General features: G+C 25.8%; 1 protein-coding gene and 1 pseudogene across 4 annotated transcripts; one reads left to right on the top strand and one right to left on the bottom strand.

Moving 5' to 3' along the window:
* The first annotated feature begins 5,563 nt into the window (after window positions 1-5,563).
* Window positions 5,564-14,379, top strand: LOC111042649. 4 transcript variants are annotated; one of them, XM_022327334.1, is made up of 10 exons: window positions 5,564-6,030; window positions 10,197-10,402; window positions 10,506-10,742; window positions 10,837-10,911; window positions 11,177-11,242; window positions 11,893-12,066; window positions 12,188-12,402; window positions 13,067-13,229; window positions 13,322-13,418; window positions 14,161-14,379. In XM_022327334.1, the coding sequence occupies exons 2-10, from the start codon at window positions 10,198-10,200 to the stop codon at window positions 14,222-14,224; spliced, it is 1,296 nt and encodes a 431-aa protein (XP_022183026.1). In that variant the 5' UTR covers window positions 5,564-6,030; window position 10,197; the 3' UTR covers window positions 14,225-14,379. The 4 variants fall into 4 exon arrangements, 3 of the variants coding, with proteins under 3 accessions (XP_022183026.1, XP_022183023.1, XP_022183024.1); XM_022327331.1 differs by having other exon boundaries at window positions 5,566-6,030; window positions 12,185-12,402; XM_022327332.1 differs by lacking the exon at window positions 5,564-6,030 and adding an exon at window positions 9,936-10,101 and having other exon boundaries at window positions 12,185-12,402.
* A 1,050-nt stretch (window positions 14,380-15,429) lies between these two features.
* LOC111042645 lies at window positions 15,430-16,741 on the bottom strand (annotated as a pseudogene).
* Between the last annotated feature and the right edge of the window lie 3,273 nt (window positions 16,742-20,014).

The raw sequence follows: 20,014 nt of genomic DNA, 5'->3' as shown, positions 1-20,014 counted from the left end.
AAAAAAAAAAAAAAAAAAAAAAAAAAAAAAAAAAAAACATTATACATATTATTATAGTAATGTAATCATAATTATATATTTTAATATTTATAATATAACGAAATAAAAATATAATATTGCCTCAAACTAGATAATATGACTATCCATCAAACGAACTATACCGGGATTAAAAATACGAAAAATATTACCCCGTTTAACAATGATGGCCAAGACAATAGCTGCAATGAGCAAAATATGACGTTTGTTCAGGAATGGATTAGTTCTGTACAAAGTTTTGAAGAAGGTTTTAATGCTGTGAATCCGATTTATTTCGATGGTAAGTTTTTCAAATTATATATTAAGTACCTTCGTAATTTTTGTTTCGGTCAAGCTCAATAATTTGTCTCTTGTCTGTTTGTGAAATGGTATAATATTATAGTATTTTGTAATATAATATTATTGTAATTTAAAACAAAATATTATTTACAATATTACCATTAATATTCTATTATCACTATATATTAATTTTTTGAATGTATTTGTTATTAAATATTAATAATTTGATAGTTATAAATACTAATAATTAACGTTTAAAAAATATTTGTTCAGTCATTTTCTTGTGTTTTTGAGTAATATTGTAGTCTGGCGATTTTTATTTCGATTACCAAAGCAGAGCGACACCCACTTTTTTTCGTTCATTTTTGCAAATAATTTTACTGTCAATTTTTATTTAATAATACATAAATTATAATATCATAGGTTTTAAATATTTAACGAAATAGTTACAAAATCAAAAAAGAATTACTTAATATTTAATGTTTATATTATAATTATTTTCCTCTAAGTATTGACCAAGTGTTACAATCCTATCGTATTATTTTCTTTTTAGATAATACTGATCCTTTTACCACAACCAATAATTATTGTACCTGCCGAGAATAACACTGATTTAGAATTACAAGAAAATATTAACATTTTCAATTTAAATTCGAACGAGGATGAAATCAAAAATTACCAAATATTAGAACCTGCCAGTGTACTTTTCTCAAGTTACATTGATAAACCTAATATTATAGAATCTAATAATGTGATAGAATTGCATCATGATGTAGAAAGTAATAATAATGAGGATAGTTCATATCATCCATCTTCACATTCATCCCAGTCATCTGAATATGCAATCCCTATCAGTGTTTCTACAAATATAAAAATAAAATCAGTTAAAAGTCCAAAGAAAAAAGAAAACGCTCTAAGTCTCTTAAAAAATGTTTATATTGATCAAACAAGTTCTGGCTCATGTTCAACACAATTATCTGTTAATAATGAGCCAAAAAAACTGACTAGAAAAAGGAAACATATTGTTAACCGTGCGACTTGGGAACGAGCAATAATAAAAAAAAAAGAATGTCAGGATCTCAATATGTTAATAGGTCAAATAAAGTGTAATAAATCTTTTTTGGGGGTGTAAAAAGCTAAGTTGTATTCTGTTGTGAATAAAAACCGATAAAAATACATACTAACAGGTGTTTGGTTATTAGAAAGACACTGAGTAATATACATTTTGCTAACATTAAGATTAATCTCTAAATATTGTTTATTGGAGTCAGCATGGCAATAATGAGATGCTGTTGTTGGAAACTTCCCTATATGCTGTATAGCATATATTCTATCACTATCTGATATACGACTTTTGGTCGTAACCCCACGTTTTTCATTAGGCGGCGTTAAAGAAATAGGATTTTTACTTAAATGAACATTATATACAGGTTTTTGACTTATACACAAAGTTTAAAAAAAAAAATACTTTACAAACTCTTATTTTAAGAGTATCATGTTTACCAAGGTAGTATCGAAAACTAAAAAAATGTTTTTTAGTTTTGGGTTGCCCTGACTTAATTCTTTCAGTAAAATTTAATAGAAAAACCAGTTTGTCTTGTCTATTTAAACTATAAAAATTTTCATGAATTGTTTTGATGTCATTATTACTAAAATTATCAAGACATTTAAAAGTACATGATGTGCATAAGCTGTCAAATGATATAGATTTTGCTGGAATAATTTTACCACTAGCAGCTGAAATATGCTCAAGTCCTTTTTGTGTCAGATCCTTTCTCACATTTTTTTTCCATTTGCTTATTCTGATGAGTCTTTTCCTAGACTGTTTTACATTCTTTACAGGTGTTTTCTCAGATTCTAACTCACTTGAAGAAGATTCTGAGTATGCGACTAGACTAAAATAAAAATAATAATACTCTTATTATTGATTGTGTACATTTTAAAATAAATCATAGAAAAAATAACAAATTAAATTAATAAAAGGATCAATCTTTAAGGGAATGTTATAATTGCATTTCTTATTTGTAGTATGGTACTATACAATGGGCATTTTATAATATTTTACCAACGGATTTGTCCATTTTATCAATCACTTTTTAACTACAACTATTTGCTAATAAAGTTAAAATGAAACAAACAATATACCTACCTTAATTTTTGATTTTCGTTAAATGAACTTAATAGTTGACACTGTAATTCTGTACTATAGAATATGCGTTATTAGGCTCAAAAATCAATCTATAAAAATAATACCTCATCATAAGCATGTAGCTATAATGACCAATCACAGATAAATAAAATACACAGATATATTATACAATATTTAAACCTATTTTATTTATTTTTGTTTATTTAAATTAATATCAAAAACATAAATATATAAATACATTAAGTGTAAATAATACTCTGACCATAAGTATAATGTTTTAAGAACATGAATATTGAAGAGAATGTTTCAAAATTTTAATTATATTTTAATGATCAGCTATTATAATTCTAAGCAATTACATTTTTTTTAATTCTATATAAAACTGTAATTTGTAATATTAATAAAAAAATAGGTAGGTTCATAGTTTCAAACAACATATTATTAAGTATACTAGACAGTATTAAAATGTATGATCTACGATGGTTCTATATTATGGTCAGCAGAGTGAATATGGTTAATCTTTTAATTAGTTGTGATCAAAAATATGTTAACACAAATCAGTAAAAACCATAGTAAAAACTAGGTATGTCAAATAGTTAAATAATAGTTTTTATTCTTCTATCATTCTGACATTGAAAAAAGACAAAATTTTAATTATTTAATATAATTATTATTTGTTTTTTTTTTTATTGAAAGAGCTCAATGTATTTTTATTTTAAAATTTTATGAATGATGTAGAAATACAGTGTTGATTTATTACCATGATGGCATGATGCCTACAAATGACAAAATATGTATTGCTCTATCCGGAAATTGTATTAATACAAATATTATTAATATTATTAGTAATTATTAATTCCAATGTTGTAATATGAATGATTAAGCCTGTTATGGTAATATCAGTCCGGTTTTAGATATTAATATTACCTACTTATTTTATTTTTGTAAATTATTTTATTCTTTTACATAGCCACATAGTGCATATATATATTGGTTATATTCTATCAATCAAATTTATTTGCTTACTTCTTTTTAACACAATCCACAGATTCGTTTTCAGATTTGTCTTCGTCAAAATAATTGTCTTTGTTGTATAACCTTAATAACAAAAAAAAAGATTTTAAATCAGGTAAATTAATACAAAATGAAGTGTAGGTAGTTATACATTAATTATTAATACAATACAATTTACCATTCCAAAACATTATTTTTGCTATTCACTAGATCAATTTTTTCAGGACTCTTTTGTTTCTCTTTATCATAATGGGAAATATATGACAATTTTGTACTCTGCAAAGATGGACTAAACAGAAATTAAATAATCGATAGTTAAAAATATAATAGGTAGGTAAAAGTAATACAAATTTTAATAAAATGAAAAAAAGAAAAAATTCACTCATAACTCATAAGTTAGATATGTAAATTAAATACCAATTTAACACAATGCACGATAGGTATTTGTAATAATATTTAATTTTAACGTAATACCTATATAATATCCATAATCCATATCAAAAATATATAAATTATAAAATATACCAATAAAAATTAAAAATTAATTATTTAATGTTGGTTAGCTGAAGGGGCGTATATTGAATTATTTAAATATTATCATTCATATTAAGTTCATAACCAAAAAATCAAAATACCTACATGTGGACATGTGGTTGATAGAAACATAATATTTTATTAGAAAATAAGAGTAATACTCTCAATAATAAAAAAAATTATAAACCAAAAGTAAAAACATCATGTGTATCCATCGTTAGAAGTAAAAATTATTCTAATAACACTACTTTTAACCACAAGTATTTTATGGCGAATGTACTATTTTAGTAGCAATTCCAATTAGATTTATTTTTAACGGACGTCATACTAACCCAAGTAGCACATAAATGTTTATTCAATATTTTCAAAATATTAAAACATTAATTGGTAAAACGTTTTATAAAAATAATATTTAATAAACATTTTTAAAATATGTTATTTCAAGTATTTATCAGTAAACATTTTATTAATATTCTAAATATGTTATTTGATAAACATATTAAGAAAAATATTTTTTACTACTTTTATTATGTTTTACACAAAAATATTTTATTTAATAATTATAAAAAAATATAAATTATATGAATAATATTTTATATTTATTATATATTATAAAAAATCGCTACCTATTTTATATATTATACATATATAATACAGCATTTTGTAGGTATTATATGCGTAATTCAATATAATATATAATAATTAATAACTCTTAATTCCCAAGTAGGCCTACTCGATCGAAATAATGTATAATTAGCCAGGTATATATTTTATATATTTTACGCGGATGATAATGATGATAATATAATATTATTATTATATTATATATTATAACCAACCAATAATATATAAGCATTATATTACGCATCAATAAAAAATAAACATTTATTACATCTTAAATGTAACAATATATGAGACCCATATTTATATATTGTAAATATTATAATGTAAATAATACGTGATCATTATCCGCGCGCGTCGAAGATGATGAACGTAATAATAGTATATAATTTATATACTATTATTACGTGACATAACCATATAATATATTATATATTACACTCCAATGCCCCATTATAATATAATATTATGCCAGAAATATGAAAAATAGTCGAGTGTACGTCAATTTATTTATTATTTTATTATATAGTGTGACCAATTTACCATCATCACGTTCGGACTTTCGTAGTGGTTACTAACAATAAATTCCAAAATATAAAATGATAAGTCGATATGGGTTTTCCCGGCTCATATACTTTATTAGATTAAACCGCTTATTCGCGCCGATGACAGATCGAGCCGCCGATCGCCAGGCGACGACTTTGCGTTCTGTTTCTGTGGTTGGCCTTGCACACCATGCATACAGAGAATCATAAAAAATATTTTGGTTTTGCGCAGTTATGAAACAATTACAAAATGTACAAACAAAAAAGGTAATAATTCACAAAGGAATATTATTATACGAGTATTTAAACAAAATATATTATGTGTGATAATCGCAAGAGTAAATGTATACGCGCGGGTGGAATCAAAAATGTGTTAGTGTGATACTACAGCTCACTATACGTATACAACTGCAGTTTCGTGGCAGCCGACACTATAATAATAGAGCGACATAACGCTCTCGCCGGCGGTTTCTGGTTTGTGGTGACTGGTGGGAATGCGCGCGGACAAAACGTTGTCTAGCTATATATATTTTGTTATCGCATTTTCCGTTGTTCGTATATACAGCGAATAGTTTATATTATAATATAATATAATACATTATTTGATATTGATTGTTGATAATAAATTCTGGTCGAGTTGTGTTCATACTTCAAACCATGATATTATATTTAACTTAAATTTAATTTAATGTGTCCTGTTTCTCAATATTTATTCGCAACTCGCAAGTATCTGCATGACTGCATGTGTCCGGCATCATTAAAATATTAATAAATACTAAATAGGTTGTTTGTTCTGAAGAGTCAGTAGAGAATACGTCTTCATTCTTCGCAGTCTCCAGTTATTTTGTACAGGTAAGACATTTTATATTGTTGTTAAATCAGATATTATTATCTAGGTAGTGTTGTAATTTAATATGGGTAAAACACGTTTTAGCATTTTATATTATTTTTCCTTAAACGCAACACGTTTAGTTTAGGCACTATTTTTTTCCTATAAATCACAATATAAATACCTAGGTATATAATAAATAATAATATATACCTATGTAGGTTTTTTATGTATCTAGATCAAGTATCTATATACTTTTTGTATAAGTATTATATAAGTTATTTAGGTAATATAATATTATGGTTTTAAGCAAAAAATAGTAATGAAGCTGTAAGCATGCCATTCCGACATTCAAATAATTATTGTTATAAAAATTTGACCTGATATGTTCTCACTTAGGTATATTTTAAAAACAATTTTGACTTAGTCAAAAAGCTTGTAAATTGAATACAAGGTTCCTTATAAGTTGTTCTATACAAAGATATTTTAAGATGTTTATAAATATTAACTCTATGTTATTCGCTATTCTTTGTTATAGGCATTTGAAGTTCAAAATTTGCAAATAATTTTGTAGTTAAAAATTTAAAAAATGTTCAATTTCTATACCTTAAACTTTAAAATTTCAAACAAGGTTCCTCATAAGTAGGTCATACTGAAATCAAAAATTCTAAAATTATTTAGAAACAATTTTTTTTTATATATATGTTAAAGTATACCTAAATTTGGATGCAATTATAGATATTAAAAAAAGAATAACGGACTAGTTATTTTGTTGTAGGTGCCTAATTCAAATATATTATTTGTGGGATATTTAAACTTTTAAGTGTACTGTTATATTGTGTATATTTTATGTACACAATGCAATTTTCAAAAACATAATTTTCATTATTAATATTATTATAACTCGGTGTTATCATTAAATTTGTATAATGTACCTATTTTATTTAATATCCCATATTATTGCATAGGTACCTAGTATTTTAATATTATATGAATATGATACTTGGTGAAATATTTCTGTGTACTTACTTACCTAAATTACCAGACTACTAGAATTATTAATGATACTATTTGATAAGTATATTTATATTATATAGTGGCAGTAAATTAATATAAGTAATAAACTAATAAATAATAAGTTTTTATGAATTTGAGAATATGGGTGAATTATTATTATTAAATGGATAAAGTGAAAAAAACATGAAAACTCACTCAATAACATTATTGTAATATACAATTTATCAAACAATTTTTTTTCTCATAACTTATTATATGTATTATATTTTAGTATTTACTTTCTTTATAATTTCTGCAAATAAATTATTTTTACTCTTATATAGATATGCCAATGTAATTATTATAATACCTATTTTTTCAAAATGGTATTATAGGTATTTATTTTAAGTTTTGCTTAAATGTCAACATTTTATTTCGGTGATAACATATAACTCGACGTATAACTATTGTATTTATTTCCAAATTTCTATTCATTAAAATTTTAGTAGCAATATCTTAAAATAAGCATCTTTTAAGTAAAAATTAAAAATAGCAATTTAGGTATTTTATTATTTCCTAGTTACCTACTTTAATAATCACAATATTCCTTAATACCTTTTTTAATATATTTATGAAAAATATTTCAGATTATTTTTATTTATGTATTAGATGTATAAAAATTACTTCAGTTGTTTTATCAACTTCCCATTTTAGAAAAAATGCCAAGAAAGCGACTTCAGTTTCATCAATTGTCTAGTAGGAGTAAAAGAAGAAGGGTTAATGAAAGTGCTGGTTGTTCACATTGGTCTGATGATAGTGACAATAAAATAAATACTACAAGAGATACTATAGATAATAAAGCTAACGATACAAATTGTTCAATTCTTCTTGATCCCGAATCTTCAGAAAATTATAATTTGAATACAGAGATTGAAAAGCATCAAACAATATTTTCTGAAAATGACCTGTCTTTAAGTAGTACATCTAGTGATAACGAACAATTTTTTCAGTTTAATTTTGATTTGTCTCCTCCAGAAATATATCCACCTGTTAATGTAAATGAGGATGATAATCAGTCTTTGGATATCAAGAAATTTCTTCGAAATTGGTCTATTAAATATAATATTACTGATGTATCTTTATCTGCTTTGTTAGTTGGCTTGAAAGAAAATATTAATATTTTAAATACAATTTTACCATCTGATGCCAGAACATTATTAAAAACAAATATTGTGTTCGAAAAAAAGAATATTGAACCTGGTCATTACTTACATATTGGCTTGGAAACCCAGCTAAAAAGTTTGATTAAAAGTTGTCCATTAATTAATGAAATACAAGAATTGAAATTAATAGTGAATGTTGACGGACTTCCTCTTTTTAAAAGTTCTGCTGGACAAGTTATTCCAATATTAATTTCAGTCATTAATATTCGACAATTTAAAAAAAATGTGTTTCCTGTTGGAATTTATTATGGTTTACAGAAACCTAATAATATGGCTCAATTTCTTCAAACTTTTATTGATGAAGTTATTGTTTTAACAGAAAGAGGTATTAGTAATGAAAATGGTAGTGTAATGTCAGTAAAAATTGTTGGTTTTTGTTGTGATGCCCCTGCAAAAAAAGATATATTGGGTATTAAAGGGCACGGTGGATATTCATCTTGCACTAAATGCACAGTCCATGGTATTACTGTTGGTAACAAGCGTGTTTTTACTGAATTAAATTGTGCTCCGAGAACTCATGAAGACTTCGTTAATTGGGTTGATATAAATTATAGACAGTTGGATACACCATTGACACAAATACCTAGTATTGATTTTGTTAAGTCAATAATACTAGATTATTTGCATTTAGTTTGCCTAGGAGTAATGCGCACCATGTTATTAACATGGTATGATGGAGTTATACCATTTAAGTTATCACGCCAATTGATACAAAAAGTTTCAGATTTTATGTTCAATAATCGCTTAAATTTACCATCAGAGTTTGCTAGGAAGCCTCGTGAACTTAAGTATCTTTTGAGGTGGAAAGGAGTTGAATATCGATCTTTTCTGTTGTACCTTGGAGTAGTAGCTTTAAAAGGTGTTTTAGATGACAACAAATACAATAATTTTTTAACATTGAATGTGGCAATGTCTATACTGCTTAATCCAAAAACATGTAACAATGAAGAAATGAGGGAATATGCAAGATCTCTTCTACAACATTTTGTGCAAACGTTTATGGTTCTCTACAATGAAAGTTTTATAACTCATAATTTTCATGGGCTAATACATTTAGTTGATGACGCTAAACATTTTGCACCTATGATTGATGCATTTACACTCGACTCAATTTCTGCATTTCCGTTCGAAAATTTTCTTCAAAAATTAAAAAATATGATAAGAGGGAAAAATAAACCACTGGAGCAAATTGGAAAACGACTAGCACAATTATTCTCTGATGATCATTTCTTTTCTTTCCAATCATGTCCATCTGATAATTTTCCTAAATTATTAAATATGCATTGTAGTGGACCTCTACCTGTTAATTGTAATGGGCCACAGTATAAAACGTTGTCATTTTATGATTTTGTAATTAAAATAGAATCACCCAATAACTGCTGTGCCACAACAAGTAATGATATTGTAATGGTAGAAAATATATGTTTTTCTATGGAGTTACAATCTTTTGTAATTGTTGGAAGAAAATTTCTTGTAAAAAATAACTTTTTTACAGTGCCCTGTGAAAGTTCTACTATTGGCATTTATAAAGTAGAAAAATTATCCAATCTAAAAATATGGCCTATTTCTAATGTTTGCATGAAGTATGTTGTTTTGCCTTACAAACATTTTTTTATTATTTTTCCTTTACTGCATTCAGCATAGTAGGATATTCACTTTTTTTCTTTTTTTCTGTGATCTGAATTATTATGTTACCTATATTTTATATTACCTAAACTTAACATTACCTATACAATTACTACTTATTAAAATCAATGTATATACATTTCCTATATTTATTTCATGGTATAATACTCTTATAATTCTTTTAATCTGTTTCCATCTTCATCATATAATTATCGTATCAGCTATCAATATTTTGTTTATTTTAAAGAGGTAATTTTAAGTTTTTGCTTTAAATATGTATTATATTTAAAAATATGATATGAAATGTGGACATAATTTGTATTTTTTCTTTATTTTTTTTACAGTATGTGGACATTAATATCCATTTACGAACCAGGTGAGGAGCCAATACCAGATTTAGTACCAAATATTTGGTTAATTAATGATGTAAAATGTTGGTACCCATTAAATTTTCGTATGTCTACAATCAAATCATTAACAAAGTCTCAAGCAAATCCAGATCCAAAAAATTGGGAACAACTAAAAATTGAAATCATTGAAAGAGATATAAGTAAGAAATTAAGTTTGAAATTACCAATGAATTATTTTATGTATCAATAACTGTAATTATCACATTTTTAATATCTAATTTTATTTTATTTGTTTATTTACAGACAACTATGATTATGGTTTAAAATTAATGTATAGAGCGGCTAAACACAATGAGTTGCATTCTGAAGCTGAAATAGAAAAAGGCAGAGGAATGAGGCCAAAATTAAAAAAACGTAATTTGTTTGAAGACTTGGACCATGACTTCTCAACTAATAATGAGATTATAATTCAAAATGATTCAGCTGAAGATAATATTACGATTCCTTACCCTAAATGCCCAAAAAAACTGAAAGTCAATGGTATGCATATTTAATATAATTATGTATGAACTAGTCGGTGAATTTAAAATTATTTATGTACAGTATTTAGGTAATTTGTTAAAAAATGTTATAGGTACACCACAACCAACTTGTTCAAACGTACCAGAATCAAATATTTCGTACAGTACCCCTAAGATAAGTGGCATTAGTAAGTATTTTTATTTACTTCTATCGTCTGTCATTCAAGTTAAGATTTTTATTTTATTTATTTTAATTATAGGTATGTAATGGTGTTATTATATCAGGTTAATAATTATAAAATTGAGTTTTTGAAACATATAATTGTACAGATGCTTATTTTGGATTTTATATTAAAAGTATAATAAGCATACAAATGAAATAGGGCTTTATAAATATTCAATTGATATATTATAGTTATTATTAATAGAATTTTTGTTTATGTTATTATAAAGGTGCAATAATTGATGATGATGAAGAACATTTATCTCCAAACTTAGTAAATAGTTTATATACAGCTGGTAATTTAAATATATTTCGTACTATATAGTTATAATATATTAAAACCTTAGTATTCTTAATAATTTATTAAACTATAATATCTATTTATATAAAGGTAATAAACATGCATTAAAAAATTAATTCAACTTAATTTTCAATTAAATTAAAAGTTTAATTAACATTATATATTAGGTATGTATAATATTGCATTATTTGATTTGTACATGTAATTATTAATTCTATCAATTTGTTTACAAAATGATATACTCAATGCTCCTGTTATGGAATTATAGAATGCATGCATTTTGTATTTAATTTAAATACCTAAATAAATAAAAACTGAATAATATTCTTATGTGTATATTTTCATTTGTACCTAGGTACTATAAATTATACAATTCGATATTATAATGCTATTAAAGTTGTTAATAAGAAATAAAAAATATTTAAATATAAATAGTATAGGTACCTAATACATTATACATTAATACAAATTTATCTCGTTCATATAAAATATATAAAAACAAGGTTCAAAGTATATTTCAAAAATTAAATAATAACTATATTGATTATACATTTAGTCGTTTTTGTAAATTCTTTGTTCAGGTTGTATTAAAATATTTGTATTCGTTGTGTTAGTAATGTAATGTAATGTTTTATTTTTTTGTAGACAGTGTAATGAGCTTACCACCTGTAGCAGCTGTAGCTAATAGTTCACATGCTGGTGAAATTCGATGCAATCTTTCCAAAAAATATCATTCTTGTTCGTTTGATAATATTAAAGATGTAAATAATGTCCAAATGATATTAGTTGCAATGTCACACAATATGTGTAAGATATCTGGTAAGCGTAGGTCTTTTAAAAGCTACATCTATAATAATTTTGAACTATAATGGTACCATTATTCTAGAATAACAAATACTTAAATAAAAAATTATAATTTATATTTTATATTTTACAGCAGATATTCAGAAAATCAAATCAAATATGATCCACATGAAAAGTGAAATAGAATCATTCATTCTTAATGACTCTAAGAAAGTAAACAACAATGAATCACAAACCCTTGAAAAAAGAACTGAAGATATATTATCAATATTTCCTTTAAAGACTGATGATGAGCTTTTGGCTATAGAATGTAAATTAAAAGATGAAGATTTATCATATACTCAAAAATTGGTAAGTAACATTTAAAATAATATTTTGTTTTTTAGAAATTTTATTACCTACAATCTTATATAACCTGGTCAGGTGTATGCCTATAACTATTGATTTGGGTATCTGGACACAGCAGTATGTTTATGGAATATATATTTATTTACCTTAAAATTAAAGAATAATGTACTTAACTTTGGGGGTGGGGGGCCCACAAAAAAAAAATCTTGGCGATTCCTGATTATATAATATATATATATCATCGTAATTTATGACATAATGTTAAGAACTAAACAAAATCAACTAATTTCATTATTTTTACTGAGTTACTTTTACACTTTTGAACTAATATTAAGGATTAAGGCAAATATGAATAGACAAGATAATAGGACAAAACCTAGATAATTACAAAAACTAATTGTTAATATTTAGTACCTATGTTATTAAAGAATTTATTTTAATTCATATTTTTTACAAAACTATATTTGTAATAAATTTGTAGATACATATATATAATAACCTTAAAAAAAAGTGCAAAATTACATCTTATTTATATAATAAGAAACATTTTGAAGTCTGAATAGATTGATTGTATTCATTATAAATAGATAATATGTACTTCATTATATGCACCTACCTGATATTTTATTTTTAATAATGTTATCATTATATGTATTTTTATTTTCAGATATCTGCATTTATATTTGCAAGTGAAGGAAAAACGGCTGAAAAAGTAACTACTAGTCTTTTAAAACTAATATTTACACTTGAATTAGCATCCGAATACAGCTGGAAAGGACAAAAATGGAAAAAAAAACTTCATGATCACCATATTTTTAAAGTTATTATTGGTAAGTTGATACAGGACATTTTGTATGTTAAGAACTGGAGTTATTTGATGTATACTTTTATAATTACAATAAAATATGTTTATTAATTTTAGCTGCTGTAAAAAATAAGTTCCCTGGTATCAACAAAGATGATATAAAGCCTAACATAATGACTTGGTTTGCTCAAGCATCCCACAAAATTAAAACAAGGTAATTCTATAAGACATTATAATATTACTATACTACTATAGTAGAATATCCCTATTTGTTTTCTTTCTCATCTGGCCCACACACAATGTAGCAAATTTGGGTTTAGGAGAACGGATCCTATGTTTTTAAAGTAAATTAACCTATTACCAAACTTAAAGTTAAGAATATTATCTAAGAAATCTCAGAGGCTTTTTATTGATATTTATTTTTAAGTGACTTATAACTATGTAATAATATAATATTACATACAATATTAATTTGCTTTAAAATTAAAATATCAATAAAAGACTAGCAGAGCCCTAGATAATATTCTTACCTTCATGTTTGATAATAGATCAATTCACATATAACATCTTTACAAGATCAATTAATATGCTATTTGTATAGTTGCGAATGGGCCTGAGAGATAACAAACAGTGTGGTGCCCTTTAAAGTTAAAAATATATATATACAATAAATATACTCTAATACTCTATACAATATATAATATATTAACAATTATTATTTATTAGTACTGAATTAAATCGAATATTTACTAGTTGTTATTTACACCATTTCCTATACTAGTTATCATTTAAATTACTAGCGATTACTAATAATACCTACCATATTGTTGTACAGAAAAATTAAATTAATATATACATGTAAAAATATTATTGTTAAAATAAATTATTATACTAAAAATAATTACCTTTTTTTAATACATTTAAATCTAAACTTTTTTATTTTGCATCTGTTATAGCCAACAAGTTAAAGAAAGATGCAATAATAATGGTAACTGCAACTACGAAGGCAATACATTATAAAACATTATATCATCACGGCATCTAGAACACAGAAGTCCTGCCAGAAGTCCTGCGCCAGAAGTCCTAATGCCAATCAATTCTTTTCAATCATAATATTATAAAAAAGTTATTTTTAATATAATAAATATTAAAATATATATTTATTTAATATTTATTGTTCCTTACAAAAAAGATTTTTTAAACATTCATAAAAATATACTTATAATGTTTTTAAAACGTTGGTTTTTCATTTCTTAAGAATGTTTAATAAACATTTTGATAACATTTATAAAATATTTTCTATTCAATCAATAAGCGGCCATTATAACATTAAATAAATATTTTTAGAATCATTTTTAAAATGTTTTTATATTATTATTTCAAATATTTAAATAATATTTTTTTGCTACTTGGGAACGCTCGTGTGCCCACTCTAGCACGCGCGTTAAAAAGTACATCCGTCGTAACGTGCGTATTTTGTACCCTCGTGTGACACCAGCCTAAGATTAAAATACCGACCGGTTGTTACAAAATAATTGCTTTGGAAGCTAAAATACGAGGACTATTGAAAGACGTTTTTTCAGCTTGTCAACCGATAACAGCACGTTGAAATGCCCAGTGCATTGTAATAGCGAAATCGACTTAAACGTCGAAGATAGCATCGCCCCGTTATTGGGTTTTGATAAGCAGATTTTGACGAGAGACCGTAAACATGAATCCAATCGGGTGGTGAAAATTATGAATGTCAACAAGATAAAAGTCGAATGCAACCTAGCTTTAGGTTCATTCGACAACGGGCGGCAATCGCACACAATACACGAATTTTATCCAGTTGTCCCGCCCGGTTACAAAATAGTTGAAATACCGAAATATTGCGTGTTGTATAAACTGAAAACAAATACTATTGATTACGTACGAGTATCGTTGACTGATCAAAACGGATTTTCGGGGTGAAACTGTGAACGTTAGACTCCTTATAAAAAATGGGTTTGAAGTTTAACGTCGATAAATACCCGATCAACAATGCCGACACTCGCATTAAAGCTACGGTGGTTGACAGGCGTGCATCACAGTACACCAGCGGGGTCGTTCGTAAAAAAGTTAATAATATTAATAAAAAGCTGACATTATAAAATCGTACATTTTAAAAGAATCATCAAGATAATTTTAAAATATAAATATAATAAAATAAGTTATGTATTATTCATATGTACTAAATAACATAATTATACATCCATAACGACATCATAGTGTACATTGTTGATGTTTCTTAAATAAATGCACTTTTCATTCGTCATGACTTTTTTCTTTAAGTCCATATATTTGTTAAATATTTGCCACTTATTTGTCACTGTAGAATAAACATAAATTGATGTCTTTAGTAAAAAAGCAGCAGTAAATATTTCGACATCAGTTCCCCATACACCTAAAAATCAGAAATGTTAATTATAATTTTTCGGTTGTGTAGATTTAGTAATAAATATATAATTTTTATAATAAATAATTTTAATACTTACAGTTATTTTCTATATTTTTTTTCGAGATATTGAAGAAGTTTATTCTTCCCTGCAACATACTTTTCTAAGTTTTCATTTGACTTCACTAGCTAAAATAATATACATATAAAATCTAATAAAGTAAAAATAACTCATATTTTGTAAATGTATTGTATTCAAGAAAAATGTTTTTATTTTTAAAATTAAGTTAAAATCTATTCATCGGATTTATTTTGATTAAAACAAAAAATAATTTTTAATTTTACTCTTCTTAACTACACACCAGTCAATCTTATGTTCTTAGAGCCCTTTATTTCCTTAAATAATTTATTTTAGTTTTATAAGTAGTTAGGTAGTAGGTACCATTATTTTTATTTTACATACTCTAAAATTTGAAAAAAAATTATTTTATTATACCTACCTACCGAGATTTTGTTTATTTTTAAAAACCCTAGTATTATTATGTTTTCATATACTCATTAAAAATCAATTTTTACTTTTTTACCATATAGTTATAATTTTAACTTAATCGTTTAAATAATTATTTTTTGTTCAAAAAAAAAAGTGAGGAAATGGATAAGGTATATTAATGAATGAATTATGAAATAATATGTATCAGTTGTAATAAACATATGGCATAGATGTATAATATTTATTATTTTATATTACCTCAGCAATCAAGTTTCGTATTTTCAAATGATGATCTTCTGTTCCGGTTATCCAGTAAGATAAACCTATAGAGACAATTACCATCACCAATAATATTTATGATTCTTGTTGGCTCTCCAAGAATTTTTCCACGGTATTTATAAATCAAATTCTTTTCTATTTTAAGATTTAAAATCTTGTTCTGTCTCAACTGCCATGGCTTCGTAAATAGACGTTTATCCTTTAACTCATCCAGTTTTGATTTGGTATATTCAATATCTTTCACTAGCAAATTATCGACATCTTTAAGACTGTCAGTGCCGCCACTTTTGCTTCCAGACTTGTCAGCATCATATTTTTCTTCCGTTTTATTTTCCATCAGTTCATTGTACATTTTTAAATTTTTCGAACAATTTTTTTTTTCAAGACTGAACTCATTTTTGAGTACACATGTATTGCCAGAGTGAATAGATACTATTTCATATAGACCATTCCATGATATCTGACGCCAACCATCTTTCCGATTATCCCTACACAAGTTTCTGACGAAAACTTAATCACCTTCTTGGAATATGTGACCCTTATTATGACGTTTAGGATAAGAATAACGTTGACGTGTTTGAGCTTCATCTATATTTTTTTTCGCCTTTTCTTCCATTATATTACTTATGAGGATCATTTGATTTAGTGTAGTTTTAAATGTTTCTTGATCAAATAAGTCTAAATCATTATCTTGATCATACTTATGATCATACTTTGTTTCAAGAAACAAAAAAAAAGGTGCTCTGCTGTACAGTAGGTTACAAGTGGGTTACTGTATAATGGATGGTATTAAATTTGAATTCAATGATATAATATTATCATTGTATAAGAAAAACGATTCTGAGCGGAGACGGTATGTCAGTCTAGGTTTATAACATATTATATACATGTCTATGGTATTAAAAAAAATTAACCTGTAATAGGTACCTATACTAAATTCCAATCATAATATCCTAATGTACTTATACATCAACAACAAACCGTGATACTATCATAGATGTATAATAGGTAGTACACTTTAGAAGTTTCAAGTACCACGAATAATATTATACAATCACAACAAAATAACTAAAATAATTATTCTAGGTTTTTTAATAATATGTAATTTCGTCCAAATTTGAACTTAAAATTACTATAAAGATAAACTGTGCTTGTGTATTTTTTAGATTTTTTGGTAACAGAATTAACTATTTACATGAAATTTTGCTTTGAATTTTCAATCCTTAGATATAAAAGTTGAATATTTTATAAATTTGTAACTAAAAAATAATTATTCAATTTTAAATTTGATAAATTTTGTCGAAATATTTTTCAACTGATATTGTATTAATATATCAGGAGCCTTGTATTAAATTTTTACACTTTTTGGCCCAACAGATAAAACGTTAGATATTTATTTAAATCATTTTGGTATTCAGGACTAGTATAATGTCCATACCTAGATTGTAGCTTTTGGTTTAACTTTTCATCACCAAACATTTGTAGTAGTTCAATAAAATTACCTTTATTTGTTGATGTAAACGTTTCATTGTGACCTCTAAAAGGTAATCCTTGTTTTGTCAAAAATAGTGTAGCCTTAAGTAAAAATGTACATGTAAACGGTTTTCATTTATTTCATGTTGTCTTGAAAAATTTTATTGGTTGGCTATAGATAAATTATTTTTTGCCTGGACTGATCTATAATCTACCCAACGCTGCATAGAAATAACATGTCTGTTTATTCTTTAATGGCGATCCAATGGTGATTTTATTTCTTTAAATTTTTTACAGTTATTTCCATTGTTTACAAAACTATAATTACCATACATCTCACCTGGTGATGGAATATTAGCCCCAAAATGCCGACATACAAAACAAAACAGTGAATCTTTTGATACTGAATATTCTAACCATTCATAATCTTTATAGTATTTTGTATTGAATCGGCGACCGTTAGTAACAGGAAACTTTACCAATTCAGGTTGAACAGGACTATCATTTTTTGAAATAGAAATATCATAAAAAATATTTCCATGTCCAGGAACAATTGTATGGTTCTAAAATGTGATTTAAAAATTTAAAAAAAAATGAATCAGATAAATTAATTGTTAATCATTTCACCTACTAAAGTTATACATTCTGATTCTGAATTCTTAACCAATACACTTTCTTTTTCTATTTCTACAGGCAATACAGTTTTTTCTATGTCTTTAACCAACGAACATTCTTCTTCGATAGGCAACGGCCAAAACGACACTATAAAATTGTCTTCAATCAACATTACATCATCCTTTTGTTTTTGTAAATTAAACAATGAAATTAATAGTTGAAATTGTATTTATCGCAATTTTTTATAACTTACATTTGATGAAGCTAAAGCACTTGGTCTAACAGAAAAATTAAGTTTTCTCTGTTTTGAATCGTTTGCTATTACTTTGAGCTGGGCTTTTCTTTTGTCACGCATTTTTTCTGCTCCGCCTTTTTTTTTATTGTTTAAACTATTAGACGTTGAATTGGACATTTCGTATTTTCAAACTTAAGTACCAAGTAGGTAGTCAAAATAGTCAAATTATTCAATTGTCTCAAATCTGTTATATTAAATGATGAAATTTTGATAAATGATAATAGTCTGTTACGATAACCATTGATAATAAACATCTATTATCAAGCGATAACAGACTATTCACAAATCACAATATTATGATAACAGAGTGTTATCAAAACTAAATACCCATAAATCATAATCACGGTTGGAGGTATCTAGTATCTACTCCGTAATCTTAACACAGGTTTTTAAACTAACGTTAGGCGAAAAACGTTTACAATTTCATAACTTAATAACTTAAATATGTTTCTAAATTGCTTAAAAATGTAGCGTTCTACGATTATGAGTTTGGGGTGAGTGGTCCACTATGAGTAAGGCTCTATAAATATTTTTATATAGCTCTACTATGAGCGAAGCCACCATTCCAGCGGCCTTGTGCCCCTATCGTACCAAAAATTTGACCGGCCCACAAAAAATCAAAGGTGGGGCAATTGCCCCCGCCTGCCCCCTCCCCAAATGACGACACTGGAATATTAAGAATACTGGGTACTGGGTAGGTCAATCACTCATAACTTGCTTTATATCAATATACCAATCGATTAAATATCAATAAAATCCTAGAGATTCCATAAATAATATTTTTACTTATCTTCCTTTAAGTTTGATGATAAATTATTATCTGAATATAACTCAATCAATAGTAGTTAACTTCAATAAAATGTAGTCAATAGTCTTTACATAAATAATACATTTAATAATAGTTTTAACAATCTATAATACCAACTTTATAGTTTATACCTATGTATTACACTAAATTATAAATCTAAGGCCCGGTTTTTCAACCATATTTATTCATCGAATAACATGAGTTATTCGACAGATAAGGAAAAATAGCTAATTATCGGTTTTTCAATTTCAGAATAAGTCTTATTCGAAGAATAAATCATGAATTACTTATAGGTGCTTTTTTGATGAAATAATAAGTTATTCGACGAATAAAAGTGTTATCATAATGTATAGCTGTGATAACCAAAAGTTGTATTGTGTTGTTATTATAATAATACCGAATCAGCCCGTACTTTACTTTTTTATAAATGAATA

This window comes from Myzus persicae, unplaced genomic scaffold, assembly GCF_001856785.1.
Source record: "Myzus persicae strain clone G006 unplaced genomic scaffold, MPER_G0061.0, whole genome shotgun sequence".
NCBI classification, from domain to species: domain Eukaryota; kingdom Metazoa; phylum Arthropoda; class Insecta; order Hemiptera; family Aphididae; genus Myzus; species Myzus persicae.
Note: the sequence above shows the minus strand (reverse complement) of the source record. Positions and strands in the feature narration are given on the sequence as shown.